The sequence below is a fragment of the Dermacentor albipictus genome, chromosome 1 (assembly GCF_038994185.2).
Source record: "Dermacentor albipictus isolate Rhodes 1998 colony chromosome 1, USDA_Dalb.pri_finalv2, whole genome shotgun sequence".
Taxonomy (NCBI): domain Eukaryota; kingdom Metazoa; phylum Arthropoda; class Arachnida; order Ixodida; family Ixodidae; genus Dermacentor; species Dermacentor albipictus.
The window spans coordinates 86084234-86107061 of record NC_091821.1 but is presented as its reverse complement, the minus strand read 5'-3'; the positions used below and the strand labels follow the sequence as shown (position 1 = coordinate 86107061).

The 22828-nt window shown below is 41.8% G+C and overlaps 1 protein-coding gene across 4 annotated transcripts in view; it reads right to left on the bottom strand.

Moving 5' to 3' along the window:
* Edem2 (ER degradation enhancer, mannosidase alpha-like 2) overlaps positions 1 to 22828 on the bottom strand; it is a 97783-nt gene that overhangs the window by 24035 nt on the left and 50920 nt on the right. For all 4 annotated transcript variants that reach the window (XR_010562635.1, XM_065424580.1, XM_065424579.1 and 1 more), the window contains 5 exons: positions 17429 to 17553; positions 14555 to 14714; positions 13655 to 13812; positions 8961 to 9090; positions 6177 to 6258 (listed from right to left, as the gene is read on the bottom strand). Coding sequence is in view for 3 of the 4 variants with exons in the window: in XM_065424580.1 (XP_065280652.1) it covers positions 6177 to 6258; positions 8961 to 9090; positions 13655 to 13812; positions 14555 to 14714; positions 17429 to 17553 (655 nt within the window). In the remaining variant the exon portion in view is untranslated. The remainder of the gene's footprint in view (positions 1 to 6176; positions 6259 to 8960; positions 9091 to 13654; positions 13813 to 14554; positions 14715 to 17428; positions 17554 to 22828) is intronic.

The following is a 22828-nucleotide window of genomic DNA, read 5'->3' as shown; positions in this document are numbered from 1 at the left end:
AGAAAAAATGTCGATGACAAGGAAATGGCAGCACAGTTTTCAAGTGTCTACATTACATATGTATAGTTTCAGTTTCGTTTTGACTTTTATATGCAGCCAGATGCAGGACGCTTTCTGCGTTTTGATCAAGAACTGGTGTCTGGGACTCTGCGAAGCATGTGGAACCGTCAACCTCATGGCAAAGCCTTTGCCCTAATCAGCCGCTCACAACTTTATATAGCTTCTAAGCTGCAGCAGACACCTTCACCATCTGCCAGTTATGAACGAAACTGGTTTTTGTTTGGAAATGTTCATAGCAAGCTTCGCAACAGGCACACAAGAACGTGTCTGAAGGCTCATCTACGTACAATAAAATTTGAATGCAGAAGCAGGAGCGATTGAGTCTAATGCGAATGTGCCTAGCGAGAGTGACTTGGTCAATGATTGACCTTTTTCTCAGTTATCAGATTAGCAATACTATTTAGTAAAAGAGAACAAGGTATTAATTCCATTGTTTTTGCATTCTCTGCACAATTATCAGGTGTATTTAAGGATAATTATTCATTGCTGGAATAATGTTATTTTTACTGGAGTTTCAATTGTTATCAAAACTTTCGAAATTTCCTGAAGAAAGACTGGAAAAAGAAAATGCTTTTTTTCCTCTCATAAAAAATTTCACGGAATTTCGCATCGGCATCGCTAGTTGAGCGTAGGAATACTTTCTACACTGAAGTGAAGCCACACTGAGAAGGAGAGGGTTCAATTCGCCTGCAGCTTAATGTTCGTGGTTTCTTCCTTGCCTGCACTCAACAGAACTGGCAAAAACAAGGCTGCTATTAAAGTAAAGCTCTTCCAATCTCTTTTTATTCCAAATCGGCCATTAGCCCTCCATGACAGGTCAAAATGTTTCGCACTCTGCCCATATGAGCATGGTGGCCGCCCATATAGGCAGAGCGTGAACCATTTTGACCTATCATGGAGGGCTAATGGCCACTTTGGAAGAAAAACAGATTGCAATGGTTTTACGTTATACCGACCCAAGTCAGATACACAGAAGTGTACCCCATGACTGAAGGGGGACAAAGAAAAGCTATTTGATCTCTGGTAGACCACAAAATTAGCAGTTGCAACAGGTTTTTCACATGAAGAAGCAGCCACACTATAGAGGTGAAACACAGGTGCACTATGCAGGTGATGCATAAATGTCTACTTTATGTGCTATTCTTCTTTCTGTAGAAGACCTAGAGTCCCTTTCACTCAGATTTTTAAAATTTGTTCTGTTTTCTAAGTAGATGGCCATATTCAGGACTGGACAATTTGGAAAGTGAGCTGTGCTCTGAAAGCAGGCTCTGAGAGCAGGAAAACCACGAGCTGCCAGATGCCAGTCACATCTGGTCAGGCCAACAAATTGCAAATATGGCACAAGGCCAACGCTTTAACCAGAGGCTACTAGATCTAGGTTTAATATGCCATCATCGCCAGTAAAAAGGTTTTCCATGTCACCAGCACTAAATGCTGGATGCCATCTGGTAGATAGAAATTGCAATGCTTTTGCAGCTAAGAGGCTTCTCAGGCCTAACAGTATCAAAATAAACAGCTGATTTCAATAATAGTGAGTTTTAGAATAGGGTACTCAAGCCACACCCAAGTGTTGGGGGACCCAAACTCCATGGTAGACCCTTCTCACTCTTTTATGCCCGTTGTCCTGCATGCCCGGTGGTTTGCATCACCCAACACTTGGGCACCTTAATCTAAAATTCTCTAATGACAAAACATTGCCGATAGTTTGTCCTTTGTGCAAGATGAGATAAAGCGAAGGCTGATTTTACCATTTCTGTCACAGAAGAAAGCAAGTTGCAAGAGTAAAATTTAGATTGAAGCGAGTGAACTGGTTGCTGCCATGTTGTTGTGCAATCACGCAGTAACTGGTAGAAACCGACGGCCGGACTTTCTGGCAATAAGTGAAAATTTTGCAAACAGCAGAAAATGTCACGTCCATGTGGTGTCTTGGGATGCTGTCGCCTGTCTTGACTAGGTTTCTAGCCACACTTTTGTATTTTAAGCAAAAAACTGTAGATCCGGTTCTTGGGTGCTATCTTTGTCCCTGACGACAGTAAATGGGCATGATGATGTATCCAGTGCCACGCTGCCTCACTCGTGGTGGGTGATTTGAATTGCACTAGAGGAATTCAGCTTCTTCAGTAGTGATTTTCTCTAGAACTAAGTATTTTCTTGGCATAAAACAAGCGCTGCGAGGTTTTTGGAATGGTGTCAACAATCCACATTGACTTAACCCTTTGAAGGTTTTTGCCGTACATGTACGGCGGCGTTTTTCTGCCCCGCAAGGTCTTTGCCGTACAGGTACGGTTTCGACCCTCCGTTTGAAATTTCGCGCCATAATGACAATGCGTGCTCACCGGGAGGTGCTGCCACCTCTTAGCAGTTACAAGATGCGTTTGAAATTTGTGCTACCTTCTTGGGGAGATAAACAGGACTGATTGCTAGCTTCAGCACGTCGCTCAGACTGCGGCAACGCCCCTTTGGCGGTTTCGGTTTCGCCGCGTGATCGCAACGGAGGCACGCAAAATGTCATTTTCTTTGTCGGCACTCTCTTGCAGGGAGGTGGAAGTTGGTTTCTATCTTGATTGGCGCTGCTCTTAGCTTGTTTATCAGCCCCGTTCGCGAGGTATTCTCGCTCTCAATGGCAACGCGCTTTCGCAGTTTCGGTTCCGCCGCGTGATCGCAACGGAGGCGCGCAAACCATGGTTTTTCTCTTTGTCGGCACGCTCTCGCAGGGGCGGCGGAAGTTGATTTCTATCTTAATTGGCACTGCTCTTAGCTTGTTTATCACCAACGTCTTAGCTTGTTTATCACCACCGCTCACGAGGTATTCTCGCTCTCTGCGGCAACGCGCTTACGCGAGAGGGTGCATCAGACCTCTGCCCAAGGCAGCCGCACGCAGAGATGTCATGTGTGCGCAAACACAACTCCTCGCTCGAAGAGAACAGACATGCATTTTAGGTGTGCAGACTGCGATAAGGCGCTGTGAGTAGATCCGTGTTTCAAGGAGTACCACGCTCGGAAATACTATTGAACATTTTGCAGTTCTGAGTGATGCCGACACCAAAATACTGTTCCTAATTATTTTTTAGTATTTTTTCCTGACTTTATACATTTTGTACATTCAATATCCGCAATAAACTAATTTGACCACCTGTGAAAGTTTTTTTCAAAATAATTCGACCCTCAAAGGGTTAATATTGGCCTTTAGTGTCCCTTTATATGTGTGTACCAAATCAGCACAGCATGAAAGCTAAAATGATGCTCACTCTGGAGCATGTGCTAAGGTGCTCAACATGAAGCATTTGTGACACATGGTTTACGATGAATTGTTTTGTCGCAACTGATTATCTAATGCTTCCATGCCGTCTAAATAGTCTTTACCATTGCTGTTATATGAACTACTTGCACCGGAATAGGACTAAATGTACTATTGGCGCAGTTTGTTTCATGAAGAGCAATGCATACTAAACACTATCTGACAAAGTGCCAATTAATGGCCAGAGTTTATCTTTTCAGAATCATTCTGCACTTGACGAAAACGGAATGTGACTAAAAGGGCAATTTTTGAGCTGTGTACTTATAAAGAGTGTCAAGTCCAACGATATTGTGGTGCATAACAAACCCTTGATATTTGGAGATTGGTTACCCTGTGGTATCGTCAGGAGTGAGTTATGAATTAAATTTTTTGAAACAGTTAAAAGTGGATGTAATGCCATCTGGAGGCCTTTTACTTGTAACATTGACACTTCACATACTGAACTTAACTGAAGCAAATCGTTTAAATGAGAGCTATGAATGCTTTCAAACTATGAACAGCTGGATACCTGGCTGAGCATTTAATTAGCCTAACTGTAACTAAAGTATGACCAAAACTCAATTTTCAATTAAAGTACAACTTGGCAATGTGCCAAAGGCGCACGAAAGACTGAGTGTTATAGTTCATAAAAAAAATAAAACAAAGGCAACCATTTTTATGAAACACATATATGGGACAACAAGGGCTGAGTGCTTCAACTCTTAATCCACAAGCTCAAACTGGACTCATTCTAGCAGTTAGTACCAATGTCAACAATAGTAAAAACATTTTGTTGTGGCTGTAGTTTGTTTTCACAGCATGCTCGAAATTAGGAATGCTAGTCAATTCAGTTAGTGACCATAAGGTAAACAAACATTAAATTTAGTAATATAGCAGATATGCAAGGTTGGAAATACAGCCATTTTAAATTGACAGTGCCCATGTTAATAGCACCCCCACTCTCTGTTGTCAAAGGTGCCTTTGGGTCAAGAAAATTTCACCTACACCTAAAAACAGGAGCAGTAGTGGCAATTTGTGGTTGAGTGGCACAGGAGCAAAACTAAAAACAGGATGCAATGTGGAAGTCTTGTGTGCCCATGCAGGTTTTCTGGCTACTCTAATGGCGAATTCCAGCGTGAAAACAGGAGCACTCAAAAGCATGCTGAACGTGCTCTTTCCAGGCATGGTGTGTTTCAGTGGTCAAACAGGAGTGGGAGTGCCGATATGCAGTAATAGAACAAGAGCAGTTGTGCTGCGCTGAGAGAAGCTGGGAGCAGTTCGCACTGCTCTTGCCTGAAAAGCGGAGTACGGAGAAAGTCACTTGATTCAAGCCGTCATATCCTCCTCATTTGTATTTATTTTGCTTCAGCTGGTGAGTGCGGCGGCGATGGCGGCAACCAAGCGTAGTTGCTGTTTTGGCCCCAGTGACTGACGTCGCTGATATGAACGAGCTTTGCAACGATTCAGTGACAGATACTGGCATTTCTAGTCAACCTTGCTTCTTGTCAGATACGCGAGGGACATTGGCAGCAAAGAGTCTTCGCCTTGCTGAAGTGCTTGAGACGCTGGATGGTGACAGCAGCGAAAGCTACTGTCACCAGATGCGTCGGTGGATGCGTTGGCATTGCACAAATGTATGGTATACGTGGCCGCGAACCGGTGAACACTTGACGACCACAATACGGTTACACATGTTTTGCCGCTCTCCCACAGAGAATGCTGGGCATTGATTGCTTGTGTCACATGGTACATTTCTCCTCACATGTCCCCCTCCAACCTGCTCTCTGGATGTACGCCACATTCCAGTGGTTGGTGAAGAGTTCTGGCTTTCACTTCGCTGCCACCCGACTCTGCACTGCGCCCCGCTCTACTCCCGTTCTCTGAATGGAATTCGCCATAAGCAGAAACTCTTAAAGAACATTAAGACCATGACTGAGCACTGGCAACAAGTGCAGTGTGTGACACAGTGCATTGGAGCTCAGATGGGGGGAAAAATGAAAATAAGGAAAGAAAGAGGCTTAACCACAGCCTGTAGGAGCTCGGAACAAAGAAATTTAGAGAAATAAATGAAATGAAATGTGTGTATACTCATGCATTCTGTTTATAAGTTTGCATTTCTGTCACCATTGTGTGTATAGATGATCATAATTATTTAAAACTTGCACATGTACCGAAGGAATGCATCTTTTCTAAACCCAATTCTTTTGTTTAAATTTTGAGGGACACGAATAATAAACCCTAAATGTAGGAGCATTTTCCAAATTATAATCATAGAAGAAATTTTTTTTTTTCTTGCCTAAGCTTAGGCATATGAGGGTTAGCATATCACATTGCTAAAGAACAACTTTTCTGGGTATCTAAGAAAAATTACTTTCATACTTTGAACAGCTCCCTCCCCTCACTCCCGCTTTCCCTCCTCCTCCCTAGCATCGCCCCTGTGCAGGAAAGTTTCACACTTATACGAAGTTTCCTTTTCTTAACGTGTCATCTGCGGTCATTCACAACTTTGCGGGTGCTACTAAAACTCGAATTCTAAATGTCAGAAAACAAGGTACATTGTGACACAACCAGGCTCACATAAATGTTCTGGTTAATCTAATTTTTCAAGCCACAGAAACTTGGAATCTTAAAATTTCATTAAGAATGGAATTTTGATGAAAAGAAATTTGCACAAATAACCTCAGACTATGCAACTTATTAAAACAATTTGATTAGTTTCAAATATGACACATGAATACCTAATGATTATTGGGCTCTCTGCATGCACTTAAAAATTGTGAAAATAGTCACGAACAATACAGGCAAAAGTGTCTATATTTATAATACACGACAAGCACACCTTGCTGGTTCTGCTGCTTTGCCAACTCTATCATCTCTTGCATGAACAGCAGGCCCTCCTGGGCATCCTCAGGGCTCTCAGCCTACAATCAAACAACCAATACAGCATTCATGATAGTGAACCCCCAGAGGGTAAGAAGAAAAGCTATATACAGTGGTGCAAAAGATTGCCAGCTGCGACACTTGAGTTGTCAACTCTCCCTTGCAGAAAGTTGGGATGGGTCAAAATGGGGGAAATCGAAAGAGTGTGCTGGCAAAATCTGCATCAAAATTTTTTAAAGGCATTTTGTCTGGTGTAAAGTAATACTTTCCTTGATTTCTTACTGCTTGTAATCCAGTATTACATAAAAAGCAATTGAGGAATTTCTCCCATTTCGGGCAGATGTTCAGCTTGACTTTTTTGAAGCTTCACCTTAATGTGCTCGACACATATGATTTCAGCTATCTCTCAAGAAGCTTTTCATTACAGAGAAAAACTATGCTGTCATCTTTGCAAGAATGTTGCTGACATGAATAGAAAGGAGATTCAGCAAGATGAGGAAGATGTTCAAGATGTTCGCAGTAGTTGCACTGGGAGAGAAAGCCAGTGTCCAAGCCTCACCAGGCCTCAACTGAGGACAATTGGGGACTTGAGACATTTCAATCCTATCCAAGAGTGTCCCACAATATCCAGGGTGGTTGGTAACATTAGTGGCAGCTACCTTGAAATGCGACTCTTTTATGGTAATGAACAAACAGCTTTTAGGGAAATAGCTATCAACCTTCACTGTAACTTTAATTATAACCTGCATCCATACTTATTCTGGCATAAATGTTTCTAATGTGCGCTACCTACCACAAGCAACATATTGTTCCGCATTCACTTTATGCTTACTTTTTGTCACTGTCATGGCTATACTAAAAAATGATGCTCTTGTAACACAAAACAAAGAATTCTTTTTTTATATGAAAAAACACTTTTTTAATGTAAGAACACTAGCCATTTAATCCACATTCCTTGCAGCTTACACTTGATATACTTTAGTTATAATTATGCTTATGGAGTTAGTACGAGCAACACACTTGGTTGCCAAAAAAACTGCCGGCATATATAAGGAATTTTTTTTAGCTGCACTAAAATTTTAAACCTTGAACTAAATTACTTGATGAGGCAGGCATTACTTCCATGAGCAATCAAATACATAACTAAATAAAAAGATCACTAATTAAGTTTTTAGTATTTAAGTAAACATACATATTACAATTAACTAATTCTAGCTTGTGAGTTTGCAAAGCATATCAACTTTAGGATGGCACCAGTTAAGGATGGCACCTGTTTGTGAGGATGGTACGAATTTCAAGATATGCACCTGTAAACCAGTAAAAATGCACTGTTGCACCAAAACCACTTTCTGATTATGAGGCACGCCGTAGTGGAGGACTCTGGAAATTTCAACCACCTGGGATTCTTTAACATGCACCTAAATCTAAGTACACGGGTGTTTTTTATGCATTGAAGCACAAAAGTAACTGCAATGCGAATGTATTTCGTTGCACACTTTGAAAATGAATATCTCAAAACTGCCGTCATCCCGATAATTTGTTCGAAGTAGATATGCTTTGCGAACACACCAGCTACAATTCGTAGATAAGATTAGGTGCCATAAAGTAGTTAATGAAACATTACGTTGTGCAATTTTGTTACTTATTCAATTAAGCATTTTAATTTCACATAGAAGTAATGCCCGCCTTGTCAAGTAATTTACTTCCAAGTGTTAGAATTGTGCTACCTGCAACAGGCAATTTTGAAAAATTAGGTGCAGATCCAAAACACATACACACACATACACACACACATTATTTTTTTTTTGTTTAGGTTTTGTATACCAACTTCATTAAGTGCTTGTTATGTATACTGAAATAAACTGCCAGAATATACCTCCAGAAACAATATAGTTCTGACTTCACATAAACCATACAATATGCTTATTGTTACGACGCAAACAAGAGTAGCGCCAGTAAGAAGACGATTTGACGTGTAGAGGTGGAATTGGTCTCGACAGCCGTCTTGTTTATGCATTGTTGTCTCTTGTAAATATTGTAAACATATCTTTATATGCTACTTATGCAATGAAACAATATTATATACCATGACACTGTATCCAGGGGAGCATTTGCACCCTTTTGAACAGCTGCCCATGTCAAATGAAGTTGGCAGTAATGAACAACTCACAGTTAAAATTAAATATGTACTTGTGCATAGCATTAAAATTAGGGGGAAAAAGGTGCTGCGCTTCTAGGGAAAAATTGCAAACAGATATACAGATATAAAACTCTGCTCCAACTTTTCTTTCAATCTTTCTTTCTTCGCCTGCTTCAGTCAGTCATAGCACACAAAGGCTAAACAAAGCTATCCTACTTAACAAGGTGAAATGCCCTGGTTGATTAATTTATGAGTCCATCAGGTCTTGATCTTCTCATTTTTCATCTTACTACTGTACCTTACTGTGTCCATGTTGTCTTTGTTGTGCTATTTCACTTAACCAGTACAGGTTTTCTTTTACTTCCTTACTGTGTAGAAACAACCAAAGCCATAAAAGGCCTGGCTCTTGTGTGGAAACAAACCATGTAATTTCTTTGGCTAAATATTAACAAGAACTTACACTGCTTCAGCTAAGAAATACCCCTTCAATCCTTTTCTAATACAAAATACCTCACTGTCACAAAGTTTAGACCAATATGCATGAAAAAGGAACTAGCTTCCTGATCCAACAAAGCATGAAAAAGGTGCATCAAGCTGTGCTACCTGCGCAGCGTTGTGGATGAGTTGAATGCGGCCATCAGACATAAGTGTCACAAATACGCCCATTTTCTTCACCAAGTTCAGGTGCTCCTTCTTGTTCGCCTCAAATTGTGATGCATGGAGCCTCCTAGTACTTGAAAGGTAAAGAAGAGCAGAATGTTTCTTTATAAATGGCCAGGAAATGGCAAAGGCTTAACTGCTGCAAATGCATTGGCACAAGAATATACACTAAAGTTTACAAATAATAGAAAGCCACGATTTCTTGATTAAAGTATGCATTTAAAGATGAGCTATAACTTGCATTGACCTAGTGAATGAATGTTAAATAAGATAGCATGAAAATGTAGTAGAACCTTGATACCGAATCACACTGAAACACTGCTCTCAACTTATACCAAGTTGCCATATCTTTGCTAGTACATCAACATTATGCAGTTTGCATCATTTCTGTGCTCTATGGGAAAGAAAGCCTTTTTATTTCAAGTTTACAGAAGGATTACAGCCTCAGGTTGCGAAAATGAGCCAGCCAATAATCTGTTAGCTACCTGGTAAGAACACTGTCCCAACACCAGTATAGATGTGGCTTAGCTAAATCAAGGCACGCATTTGCATCAAAGAATGTTTATAGCAGTATATAACTGTACATTCAAAATCGTTACACAAGTCACCCTTTCTTTAACCATATGCCACCACTAATAATGCTTAAGCACAGCGACTAGCACTAAAAGTTTGTACCCTACCTAGGAAATACACTCGAAGGCCACTCAGATTCAACAGCCAAAGCATGATGACGTAAAAAAATTGAATGACCAAGTTAACAGTCACATGCAACATACCCATTCATAATTTTTAAAATTAATTACATCTTTAATTTTACTACATACCATGAACCCACTACTCCAGCAGCAAGCCTTGTTAATACCACCAAGCAGTGAGTTACTGAGTGTCCACCATAAATTGTATTGGGTGCAAATGTGGCAGCCTCAAGTAGCTGCTAATAACTACTCTGTTGGGCATTATTCATGCAGCTGCTAGTTCAGACTATAAAGGCAGGTTTGTTTTAAAATATAATAAAACAGCCAAGGCCAATTCAACTGTGACAAACTGAAAGTATCCATATAACCAAATTGAAAGGAACACGACACATGAATGTGTAATTTATTAACATGCACAGTCTTGATCAATAATTACACATTAGTAGTACCTGGCCTGACGTTCTTCCATTATGCTGCTCAGTAAAAACCAGTACAAAATAATTAAGGGAAAGCAACAATAGTGAATCAAAGATGAATCTATAAAAGTTGAGAATGTGGATTCATCTCTGTCTCACATGCACACACAAACACACACACGCATGCATGCAATCCCCCACCTCAAGCACACAAACACGGGAAACACGCTTATTAGACTTCACATGAATAGTACAATGGTGCTGTGCTTTCCTCTGATGGGACTGATATATGAAGCAATGTAACAGCAGTTTATCAGTACTATTTCATATAGCTAAAGCTGACAGACGTGCCATGCAATATACATAACACTATGCAGGTTTAAATGCTGCTTAAGTGCAATATATGCAATAAGCATTAGTTCATATTTTGATCACTGAATTTAATACGCAATAACGGCTTTGCATCTCAACTATAATTGTGCCTAATAGACACCATACTTAACCTACTTCTTAAGTTCGAAACTGTAATAGTACAAGGGACCCCTTTTTGTGTTTCTTGCTTGAGTTACGAGGTCCTACATTTACTTATTTCATTTAGCAAATAAATAAATAAACATTAGTGTACTATTTCTAAAACGATTCTTCCTGGGAAACAGTAAGGAAAGTGGTTATGTGACATGAGATGTGGTAGCATGAGATGTTCAATACTGCAAGAGCCCCATTTTGCAATGGCCAATTTCTTCACTTTTGTTCTCTGTTTCCAATATGCCATAGTTGGTGATCTTTCAATAAATAAAAACATCAGCATGCAACCTTTTTTGGAGCACGACATGGGGGAATTAGCTGCATAAGGACAAGACAAGCAGAAATTAAGTATGCAGAAATAAAAATAAAAGTTGAATGCTATATATTACGTATATACACCATTCACATATCATAAACACTAAATTTTGCAAGTAGACCACACTTTTCAAGATTATGCAATGTTCTATGACTATAATTTTCTCTAAAACAGTCACGCATGAGCATCAGACAAATGGTATGAGAATAAGTGAAAAATCAAGCTGTTATGAATAAAAAAAAAGCAGATAGTGCGTGTGTCTGTCAAGGCAGCCGAAGATGAAGATCAAGGAATATAAATACATGCACTACTACAGCATCAAGTGTTTAACACCCTATTGCCACAATACCACAATGTCTTATATAAATGTCACTTTTTACTGTCTGCAGACCAAGAGCCTCCTTGGCAGCAACCAAAACAAGCATGGCACTTTCAGGCAGAAGTGGAACATGGAAGTACATACACAGATATGTTGCAGGTTCTGATATATGCATCCGTATTACAAACCCGAAGTGATTCAGTTATGCAACTGCTTTTAAGGCACAAGCCTTAAAGGAGTACTGACACAAACATTTTTGATCTTGCTTTTTCCACTGCAATAAGTAGCTAATGACCCAGTAATCATGGCATGAAATATCATTTACTTCAGAGCACGACAGGTAATTATTTGGAGTCTTGCTTGCAGCGCCCAGTCCAAGTTTCGGTTTCAGAGAGTAACGAGATGGGCCAAAGAAGGAATGTAAACACAGCTGGGCACGTGATCGCACAAAACTGTGTTGTAGAAAAAAAAAAAAAACACCACGGCTATCAGAGTGGGGAGAAACTTCCTTGCAGGGCCCGCCCCAACGGCAGTGCAAACTCGTGATGTAGCGTTTTCTCAGTTGTTTACATTACTTCCTTGATGTCGATGTCGTGAGGTGATACGTTTTGCGGTTGGCTGCATGCACACGTACTTTAAAATTGATTTTAATATGTTCCAAGCTATATTTGCCGTTTATATTTTGCAGACAATGTGTGTGTGCCCAGTGGCGTAGCAACAGGGGGGGCCGGGGGGCCGTGGGCCCCGGGTGCAAGGGGCCAGAGAGGGGGGGGGTGTCAGATACGTCTGGAGACACCCCTCATTCCGCCGGCTACACCCGGGGAGGGGGGTGACAGAAGACCAATGGGCCCCGGGTGCCAGACGACCTAGCTACGCCACTGTGTGTGCCCACATAAATCGATCTCACACGTTAACTCGACCCCGAATTTTTGTGTCAGTACTCCTTTAAGTGGCTCATTGCAATGGCTCATAACCGAAAAAAGTGGCGTCTAGTACAGCGAGACAAAAAATATCTCATCAGGAATGGCTCACACCCCTGTAAGCAAGCAGAGATGCAATGGCTGAATATGAATGAATGAAGGAAAGAAAGAAAGGAATGAAAGGAAAAGGAACAAAGAAAGAGAGAACAAAAGAAAGGACAAAAGAACCTTTAGGTAATGCATTACGTGCTCACATGTGTCGTTGAGGAGTTCGATTTACAGCACCATATGTTTACTTCATATTGCGGCTTGTTATGTCTTGCAAGAAGTCTGGCCCCTCTGATCGTATAACTTAATGCACTACCACGTGTGCAGCAGTCTTGCCTTCACGCATTACAGGTGTGTAACATGCTGCCGAACTTTTTTTGTAAAATGTAGTCACTCTACAGTGCTACGTGAAGAAATTCTAGGCTATACATAGTCTGGTAGTGTTTCAGATTGGCATTGTTTTGCATCAACATTTTGGTCTGGCACAAACGCCAGATCATAGCAAGTCTAAAGCCTTAGCTAAAAAAACAACATAATAGTCAGTTGTGTCTGAAAAGATTACCAAATTGGCTGTAATTCGGCCTTTTCAAATTACATGTGCAAAGCAAAAATTAACATATGCACAAATTAATACATGTAGCAATAACACAGCTCATACCAATAAATGTTAAGAAGCAGGCAGAAGCATCACTGGCCATATTATGAACAGAAGTACCAGCAGAAATGCAGGAAAAAAACTGCGTGCCAAGAACAAGGAGCAATGACGGCACTCCATTGTGATCATGCATGTAGGCAGTAAGCTGCTTCTGCACCAGGTACTTGTCCAAGTGCATGCATCTGTCTCTTACTAGTTACTCCCAGTGCACGTAGTGCCTCTAATTGAATATAAAGTGTGTAGATGCTGGAATATCACAGCAGCAAACAATGAATGACAATGAATTGCTGTGTGTTTGACCTGAATACTTTCCTTGTCTCAACAACAAATTTGGCTGCGCAAATTTACCAAGAAAAGGTTCACTGTCAGTAAAAAGTCACGAGAATGGAGCACTAGTTCCCTCAGGATCGGTATCAAACTGGTGGTTCTACTGTGTTATGCATTCAAATGGTGGTTTCTGCACCACAACACCAAAGCAGTGGCAAAATTGCAGTGCATCGCACCTTCAAGGCATGTTCAAGCACTTTTGGTGACCTACATTGAAACAGCAGTGCAGTGCACAGTCTCTCGCAATGTGCAGCTTTTTTGTCCAGAAGCTGTATTATTATTATCGTTATGAAGAAGAGAAGCATTTGCAGGAGGAGAAGGCAGGCAGGAGGGCTTTATTGGAAGGCTACTCATGCAGGTAGCAGCGCGTGTCGTTTTGGCCGCAGGGCCCCACTGCAGCTGTTGGCTGGAAGTACCTGGAGGCCACTGTTGGACAGGCACCTTCGACCAGGTTTTTGAGAGGCTGTCGCACAGTGTGTGCATAGTTGCTCTTGGGGAACAGGAAGTGTGTATTGGGGCAGCTATGTGAGAATTCCTCCTCCGGGGCGTAGAACATCATTCGTGGTGACTGCATCTGTGATCCCAGGTGCAACAGAGAAAAGGAGAGAACAGGGTATTAAACTCCAAACAGTGCTTTGACATTTCTGAAGACCTTTCAAACTGCAGCCGGAGTTGTGAGTGGTGCTTGAATACAAACATGTCTACTTTTTCCTAAAAAGTAGTGAGACTAGCATACTTCTGCTAGCTTCGCCTGTCGTCTAAAAGAAAGTGGAACAAGTTAAAAAGATTACTAAATAATACAATTTGTCATCTTACAATAATAAAAAAAGCGTAGGAAGACCAAAAAGACAGCAAGATGACCGCACCAGCAAGAACGAATGTGCATACATAAAAAAACTGAACATGGATATCAATGTTATGAACCCTAAAACAGGAATAAACACATAAGAAGCCAGCATGAGAACTAAAGAAAGAGGCCAATTCAATAGAAAGCAAACTTAAGGATTTGAGAAAATAAGAGGCACTGCACACAGAAAGAAATAAGCGCATAGGGCACACAAAAACCATGAAAATTTACACCAAGAAATATTACCTGTCATCACATTGAAAAGAAAAGAGCCAATAATGAGCTTGGCATGGACATGTAATGCTTTATGCTTTTTAAACCTTTCCTTGTAAGTTTTCTTATCATATTTGGTTTTCCACATTTGCAATGATGCAGTAGATTTGAGGAACATTTTCTTGTAGTGCCAAATTCACCTCTATTTCAAAGTGTATTTGTCCTTTTTCTTTATCTCTGGCCACCCTTGACTCACCATGTCAAAGTGTGTGCGATTGATGCGTGCTAGGCTGAGTGGGAGAAGGTGGGCCTCAGTGGTGAAGACGAAATGGTCCAGGTCTAGAGGTAGGTCCTCTGGTGACGCGAACAACAGGTACAGGTATTTGAGCGTCTCTGCTAGCACAAACGAGTCCATCCTGTGCATAAGCAGCCATAGAAGAATGTCAGAAGGGAAGTAATCAGGAACCTAAAATGAAGAGTGGACTAAAGCATATTCACCTAGAGTAATGTTGCTATAAACCATAAATTTTCAAACTTTCTGGCCTTGGAGAAACCCACCAGCCTTCCCAGAGAGAACTGTGGAACCCCCTCTTCCCTCCTTCCATCGACATGCTTATCCACAAACTCACTATGACTGCCACAATTAATGTAATCATTACATATGGTATATTACATAAAAACGAGAACAAACAGATCACAAATTACTCGATCATAACGAAGTAATCAGAATGTGGCTCGCTGCCACTTAAAGTCAGAGCCTACATTCTGTTACACTTGCAAATGGAAGCTGTAGGCTGATTCTAGGTAATATCAGTCAGGCATGTCCAGACAACATTGGTAATTTTCATGAAAATTATATACGAGGTGCCTCACAATACTTGAACCAAACTTCATTGTGGTAAATATTACATGAATGAGATGAATGAAATGGCGTTTATAGTGGTCTTGAGTTACCGAGGCAATATTTTGAAATGCGATTAGTTGGCTAATTAGTTCTGGTAAATCATGCAAAATGAAAATAAAAATGTTTTAGGGCATAAGTCATATGTGCAAAGTTCTAGAGCATGCTCAGAAACACCAAGCAAAATTGCTTTCATGTGGTTCTTTCTGGGCTATGAAAAAGCCAACAAAATATGGGAGAGAAAGAAATGAACAAAAGGGGGAAAAAGTCTTTGCAGATTCCATTTACTGTGGGAATCGATGTAAGTGAAGCTTTCCGTGCTGGATGCTTTGACTGACTATAATTAGCGGTGATATTGACGACTAAAGCTTAATTTTTTCAACGTTTAGGCTAACACAAGAGTGGCAAGTTGATGTTTAACTTTACCTTGCGTGCACCACTGCTGCTCGTCTGCGTAGTACACAGAACACACAGGGAGAGGTGCTTGCTTGAGGTGTTGTTGTACGCTATATTTTATAACCTCTGAGAGGGTTGAGCATTGTCATTTCCCCCCATGGCACATCACATTGAAGTAGAAGTATTAAACTTGAATTGGATTATGGGATTATGGATTATGAATGACTACATGTCTGCTACAGTTTCTCCATTGCCTTCACTCTCCCCATAGGCACTATCTCCTCCTTGCTATGTACTCTAACCAACTCCATACAGTGATGTGAAAGCTACAAATCAAGTAAACACACAAGAAGAAAGGCTCTTCCATTGTCCACCTCTGATTGCCTTCCATGAGACGCCCACTGAATAGAAGCTTCATGGAAGGGAAAACCCTCTAATTTTCTCAGAACACACAGCTGGTTCTCGCCATGTTGCTGCTTTCATTCACAAGCCGACCGACCAATCAAAAGCTTTTACCCTGATGACATCACATGCACAACCCTGCTGCAATCACAACATGCACCGAAGAGACTGGAAAGCCCATAGAGGAGTACAAGATTGTTTTTTGCATTGGTGGCTCCCCCATGGCGAGCAGTGGTGCCATGTTCAGAAAAGATTATTATCCCAGTACAAGAGAACCTCGTTGACACAATCCAGTTTCATACGATTTCCCGGTGCCAACATTCATGATCGAGAACGAAAAAAATTACCCAATATAGTTACGCTTCTTTATTACTGGTTACTACATTCCCAGAAAACACAATCTTTCGGCACCAACATTCAGTATATTGCTAAATTGTGATCGTAGATACGTTTTCAGCTTCTAGATCCCATGTAAACAACAAAAGGTACGAGGCACACATGTGATTGAGAGTGGCAGGCACCTGCAACGGCAGCTTTTCTGCAGTACTCACCTGCCCGTTTCACATAGAAATGCGGCCACACACTCCGTTTCCTATTCCGGTACCAGCAATATCCTCATGTCATCACACGTTAAAATTCACAGTTATTGCCCCCAACCCATTGTGATAAGCATGTTCATCTATCTGTTTTACAATGTGTGTGGCATAGGAAGTCTACTGCATGCTATTAATAGGCAATAACCCAAATGCGCACCGCCATTTTCTGCTGCAGGCAGCATGAAGTAAGCGCCATGTTTTGCTCTGGGGGCATTGTGGCATCGTATTTCTGCATTGTCAACCAGGTTGATTTCGTTTGGATTTCTTATCGCTGTTTTAAAACGACAATGTGCATATTGGATCGCTCGGGCTGACATGTCTGTGTCTCGTGCGTCAACAATTTGATTCTCGCCAAGTGGGCACGTGGAAACTTCCTGCCAAAATGCTCTGCCCCAAGAAGGTGCTGACCCAGGCTGCATTCTAGGGAAACGAACATAAGCTTGCTGAAGCCATAAAAACGACAACATGTGTTTTGGGTTGCTTAGGTGCCACCAGATCGGCGCGCACCGGCATCTCACGCTGCAACAATTTGGGCAGTGCTTCGCATATATATTATGTAGTGCCAACTACAGTTCAGTTGCCAAATCTTTTAGTGACATTGGATTGTACGTTTTCTCATTTATTATGTTCTTTCTTACATTTTTCTCCTAAAATGTATGAACGAGGTTCTACTGTGTTGTGTACATGATGCACGTGTCCACTTCAAATGAGCTGAAAATGTCACAAGTGGTTTGGGGCCCTCAAATGCATATAAGGTGCATACGGGACAAGTGTGATTGGAGCACGGCACAGAAAGGTGATCAACTGACATCATGCTCCTGCCATTATCACACACCTGTCCTCATGTGTTCCAGTGCGAACATCCTTGACAGCCGCAAATCCACAAAGCACTCTTGCATGCTTCTGCAATGACTCCACCACTCTACGGCCAGCTTCAAGGTAGTAGGGGTCCCCTGTTGCCTGCACATTAAAGGCAAAAAAGGAAAAAATTCAACAATGTGGAGCTATTAATACAGTCGAACCCACATAAAACGATACTGGTTTTAACAATATATCAGTTATAACATTGAGAAGCTGCTGCACTGTCAACTTCCGTATGTTTTCTATGGTGAAGTAACCCACTTACTACAATGCCCCCATGCTCCATTGTCGGTTATAACGATGAAGTCTGGCTACTGGGTGTCCGTGCCGAAAGGTAACGTAATGCGAAATCCTCGAAAAGAGAAAAAAGGAAAAGAAAAATTCGAGCTGCCGCACGCCACCATGCGCCGTTTTTTAGTTTTCTCTGCAATCGCCAGCCTCGCGTGCCCATCGCCCTTCCACCCCTCCGAATATGAATGGGCTGTGCCCATAAATCTATGCCATGCCACCCTCTGAAACACGAATATACTGTGCCAACTTCACTAACAGCGCTAGGCGCTGCTCTGAGATTGCTTGCTGGCCCCTAATTCTGCGCAATTCTGCCAATGGATTACGCCACTTGTGCTTGTCTTTGTTGGTTGCGTCAAAGTCGTTCCTGGCAACATGGTTCCTTAGCCTGGTTTGACTCGTCGCTGAAATGTAAGATGGCTGATCCGCTTGCTCATCACAGGCAATCCACCACGTTGCCAGTGAAAAGAAAGTACACTGCAAGAGATTTGGAAACGAAGTGCTTCTAACTATTGAGGCGATCGTGGCAAACTTGCTTAGATCGGATAGCAATGGTGACAGTGATGGCGACAACGACAACGATGACGCAGTAGGGCAGGCTGCCTCAATGTTGTCCTCGCAGGAGGCCCTGTGGATGATTCAGTCCCCCCGGGGCTTCGTTTTTGCGACGGACCTTCCGCTGCACTACTTGGAGCACGTGGATGCCTTGAAGGATGCCGACAAGCTTCGTATAAAGCAAGCAAAGTTGACAGACATGTGGTTTTCTCATGCACGCCAGTGAGAAGAACGTGGCGAGATGCTTGCAGCGATCTCGCCCCAGCGTTTCTTCTGGATTTCTCACTCTGAGAAGCTGTGCGGCAACCTCGTCAAATTTTTAAATGCTGTGTCTAAAGGCACGTTGGATGTACGTGAATCCTAGAAGCTAAAGGTACGTTGGATATCCAGAATGAAAACTTGTTCGTGCCTGTGACGCTCATGCTGAGTCAGTCATGCCAGATTATACCTCTCTCGCACCTTGCGGTGCTCTACCTTCCACACGACATCACTGATTTTCCCGGGGGAGTAGTAGGGGCCACAGTAGAGACTGGGCCTGTTCTCCTGGAGCAGTATCTTCGCTCGTGTCAGGCTTTTCGTATGCTGCTCTCCGTGGCCTTTCAAAAGCATTTTTTAACCCTTTGAGGGTCAATGACGTAAATATACGGCGCCGCGAACAAGTCCAAAAATGGTCGATGCCGTATATTTACGGCGCCGTCTGTACGTTTAAAAAGTGCGCCAATTTTCTAACTTTTTCTTTTCTATCATGTGCTGTCACTATGTGGGAGGAGGAGGAGGAGGAATAAACTTTTATTGTAGAACCAGCACTTTATGATGGCCGGGCCTAAGCCTCCCACGAAGGGACGTTGAGGGCTTGCCTCGCCGCCGCCTCGCGGGCGTGCTGGGTCGCCCAGGTTTGGTCGTCGAGGGCGGAGCTCCGCAGAGCCTCATGCAACCTCGACGAGAGAGTCGTGGTGTTAGTCTGGGTGTACTGTGCTGGGCACTCCCATAGCATATGCGGAAGCGTAGAATAAAAATAATTTTTTCCGCGCTCCTCCACCTCTCGGTTTTCGTTGCATGGTTTGTTTGAGAGCTAGTTTGCTACGGCACGTCTATATACTACCGCTCGCGCATTTGCGCGCGCGGTCGGGCGGTGGTTTGGGTTTTGTTCCACGGGCGGTTTCGGCTTCTTGCACTCGCAAAACTGATTGCTATCTCATTACTAATCGCTCAAAGGGCGACCGCTTGTTTCTCTCTCGTTTAGTGCTCACACGGGTGCGCATAGAAAGGATGCCGCCGTGCATGCGTTTCTGTTGCTTTTTTTTTTTGACACTCGCGAAAGCTAATTGCCTCTGGTTGGCAATGAGATGCAGATTAGCGGAAGTTTGCCACACGTTTTGCTTTTTTGACGGGCACACAACCACACAGTTTTCTTGAGTGCGCACACCTACGCAGTTCAATTATGCTATATATGTAAATATTAGTGTAAGAGCAGGAACAGGTGATAGTTGCGAAATATTCTTAGTGTGCGCATTTTCAAAGGCTTGAACTATGTGTATAGTAATGCATCAAGTATTTATTTCTTACAAGTTTATTTCCTTTTTATAGTTGTTAGTCATGAATTAAGAGTACATATATACCAATGCAAAACATGTTTCTCACTTTACTTACGGTAAAAATTACGTAAAATTTTTTTTTTTGAGATAAGTCCCTAAGAAGAATTGGAATCTGCAATAAAAAAAATCGAGCCTGGGCAGTCGCATATGGCAAAAAAAATCTACCCTCAAAGGGTTAATGCTCCCCTTTGATTTAAAATGTTCTTGTGCAAAAACATGTGCAAAAATCAGTAGGCGAGAGCCACGGAGCTCACGAAACAGAAGCTCAGACATATCTTTAGCTTCTCGGATTCGGGTATGTCTGACGTACTTTTAGACACCGATTTTTTTAAAAGGCCTCTTTTGAGGTCACCAAAGCGATGCTTCGGGAGAGCTCGCATGTGACTTGCTGCCCGTGATCCCGCTTTGCAGTTATAGCTGTGCCATTCTTGGATGCTGAAAGCTGTGGCTTGTTACACGCGAGTGGAGCGCGCAGGAAGCAGAGTTAAACAGTTAAACGAATCAACACAATCAGCCGAATGGAGAAGGTGGTAGCGAGGGGCACTGGCCTCCCCGCCATTACAGTTTTCTCACAATAGTTTTGCCATCCACTATTTTGATTTTTTTCATGCGGTCATAACAATTATAACTGGTATGTCGTTGCACGGACATACCAGCTGATGACGACTCATCTAAACTCTGCAATAGATCAGGAATAAACTCTGCCCATCACTCCGCCCTGCCATATTCTTTTTATTCAAATAAGTGTATGTATGTTTCAAATGCATGCTTGAAATGGAGTGTCATTACTGAGAGTTGTGTAGAGCTCGAATTATAGGCAAATGCCTATTTGTTCCTGCATGACAGAGCCTTACTATATTTTGGTGTATGAGCATAAACTATGGGTTAAAGAATGGTTTAGCACTTACTTTGTAGTGCCTATAAATTTCAGTCTCCTGTGCCTATGTATGCCTATTCTTGCACATAAAAATGCTTTCTTTAGGGAGCTCTTTTTGTTTCAAAGCACATCTAGTTGCTTCTTTCCACAAGACCTGGCAGCATTGGTAGATTCTGTTGCTAATTGAAACAAACCAAGCAATGTGGCCTCACAAATATATGCCAGTGTTTTTTAAATGTTAGCTGAGCTTTTGAGGGCCTCTTACCATCTGCCAGACACTCATTAGTTACGTCAGAGAAGATGCCCCAAGAAGTCCCCTTCTTCAGCAATGAATGCGCAACTTCATGTGACATTGCAGGTGGGGATTTTAGAGAGAAAGGTAGACTGTAGCTTGAAAGACGACTGTAGATTGCAGTGCATGTGTGTTAGGTGGAGGCACGCAAAGTTTGCAGAAAATACTGTGTTCTGTAGATACGCGGTCTCCTCTTTCGTCGTCTCCTCTCTTTTTCTCGTTGCACAGACATACCAGCTGATGACGACTCATCTAAACTGTGCAATAGATGAGGAATAAACTCTGCCCCTCACTCCACCCTACCATATTCTTTTTAATCAAATAACTACAGGAGAAAAAAAAAAGTCGCAGTTTGGCCTGAAAGGCAAAGCACCGATTGCGGTAGCAATAGCAAATTCGTAGATAGCTATACGAAGTAAGCACAGAGGTTTTATTGGCCATATAAACTTGTAAACATTCGCTTAATATTAAATTAACGGAGACACATACTCCTGCACTAAAACCTGTGACAAAAAGGGAAACATCTTGTGAAGAGTAAAGTAACTGCGATATACAAAAATTACTTGACTCCTCAACTGCCATGAGAAATTTTGAAAAACTGATAAAAAGTGCAGAATTATTTTAAACCTACATTTCTGCCATTTTTCTTTAAATATGATACCAGGAACGCTATACAGCTGTTACTGCTCTTGTTCAAAATATTAACAAAAGACACTGCATGTTACTAATGTGTCAGAATTACAAGATTGTGCAACCTGTATTTGCATATATACAGAAAAGAAAAACAGAGTTGCAGAAAGGTACTCTGACCGCATAGCATACAGGTGAGCCAACAAATGCCAACCTAGGAGACTCAGGAGGCAGAACCCAGTTCCAACCCCCAACCCAAGTGCTGGCCATATGGTCTGATTAGCCATCTGTGCTAGTAATGCTTGACTGATGATTGATCAGTTAAAATCATCACTTTGATCATCCAGCAACTGAAAATCATCACTAGAGTGATCGTTACTGCCAAAAAAACTTGCACCATGTTTCGTGGCCACACGCAGAGCCCACAACATCAACACCATTGTTAAAATGCATTTTTCATGAACAAATCTTCAGCCAGGCTGTTGTTGGCTGCCTATGAAATAAAAATTTAAAAAAAGAGAGAGAGAGAGAGACTAAATGACATTAAAAAGGCCTTTTTTACCATACTTTTGCAGTGGCAAAGTGGTTTTTTTACTTTAATTATATTGAACAGTTCGAAAAATTTGTGGAAAGTTCATAATGAATTAACTCGTTACTGGCACCAGAGGATGCACATTGTTATGACGTGTTGTTGCATCATTGGTGGTTATAGAGTTAAGGAAGAGTTCCTGGGAACAGTTCATGACTCCTGACACAGCAACTGCACCAAAACACAAGGTTAATGAATCCCAAGTGTGTGGCAGCAGCTGTCAAAAAAGACTGTGCAAAGGTGCAGTCTGTCTGATACAAGACAAATTGTTTTTCTTTCTGCTCAAAATAATTTCGGTGGTGCTTACAGATGAACACTCAAGAATCACGGAGTGCATGAAGCCGTTTGTAAACACACATTCAACATTATTCAACACTTCTTTTCTTACTGGAACATCTGTTGACTGTAATCCATTCAGCACGAACTTCAGCTTCTTTCATTAACTACTTAGTAGTAGCTTTCCCAGCATATTCATTTTGTGTTTTTCATGCTTTCTCCCCTTGATGCGCTATTGTAAACAGGAAATTATGGCTATTAGATACAGTTAA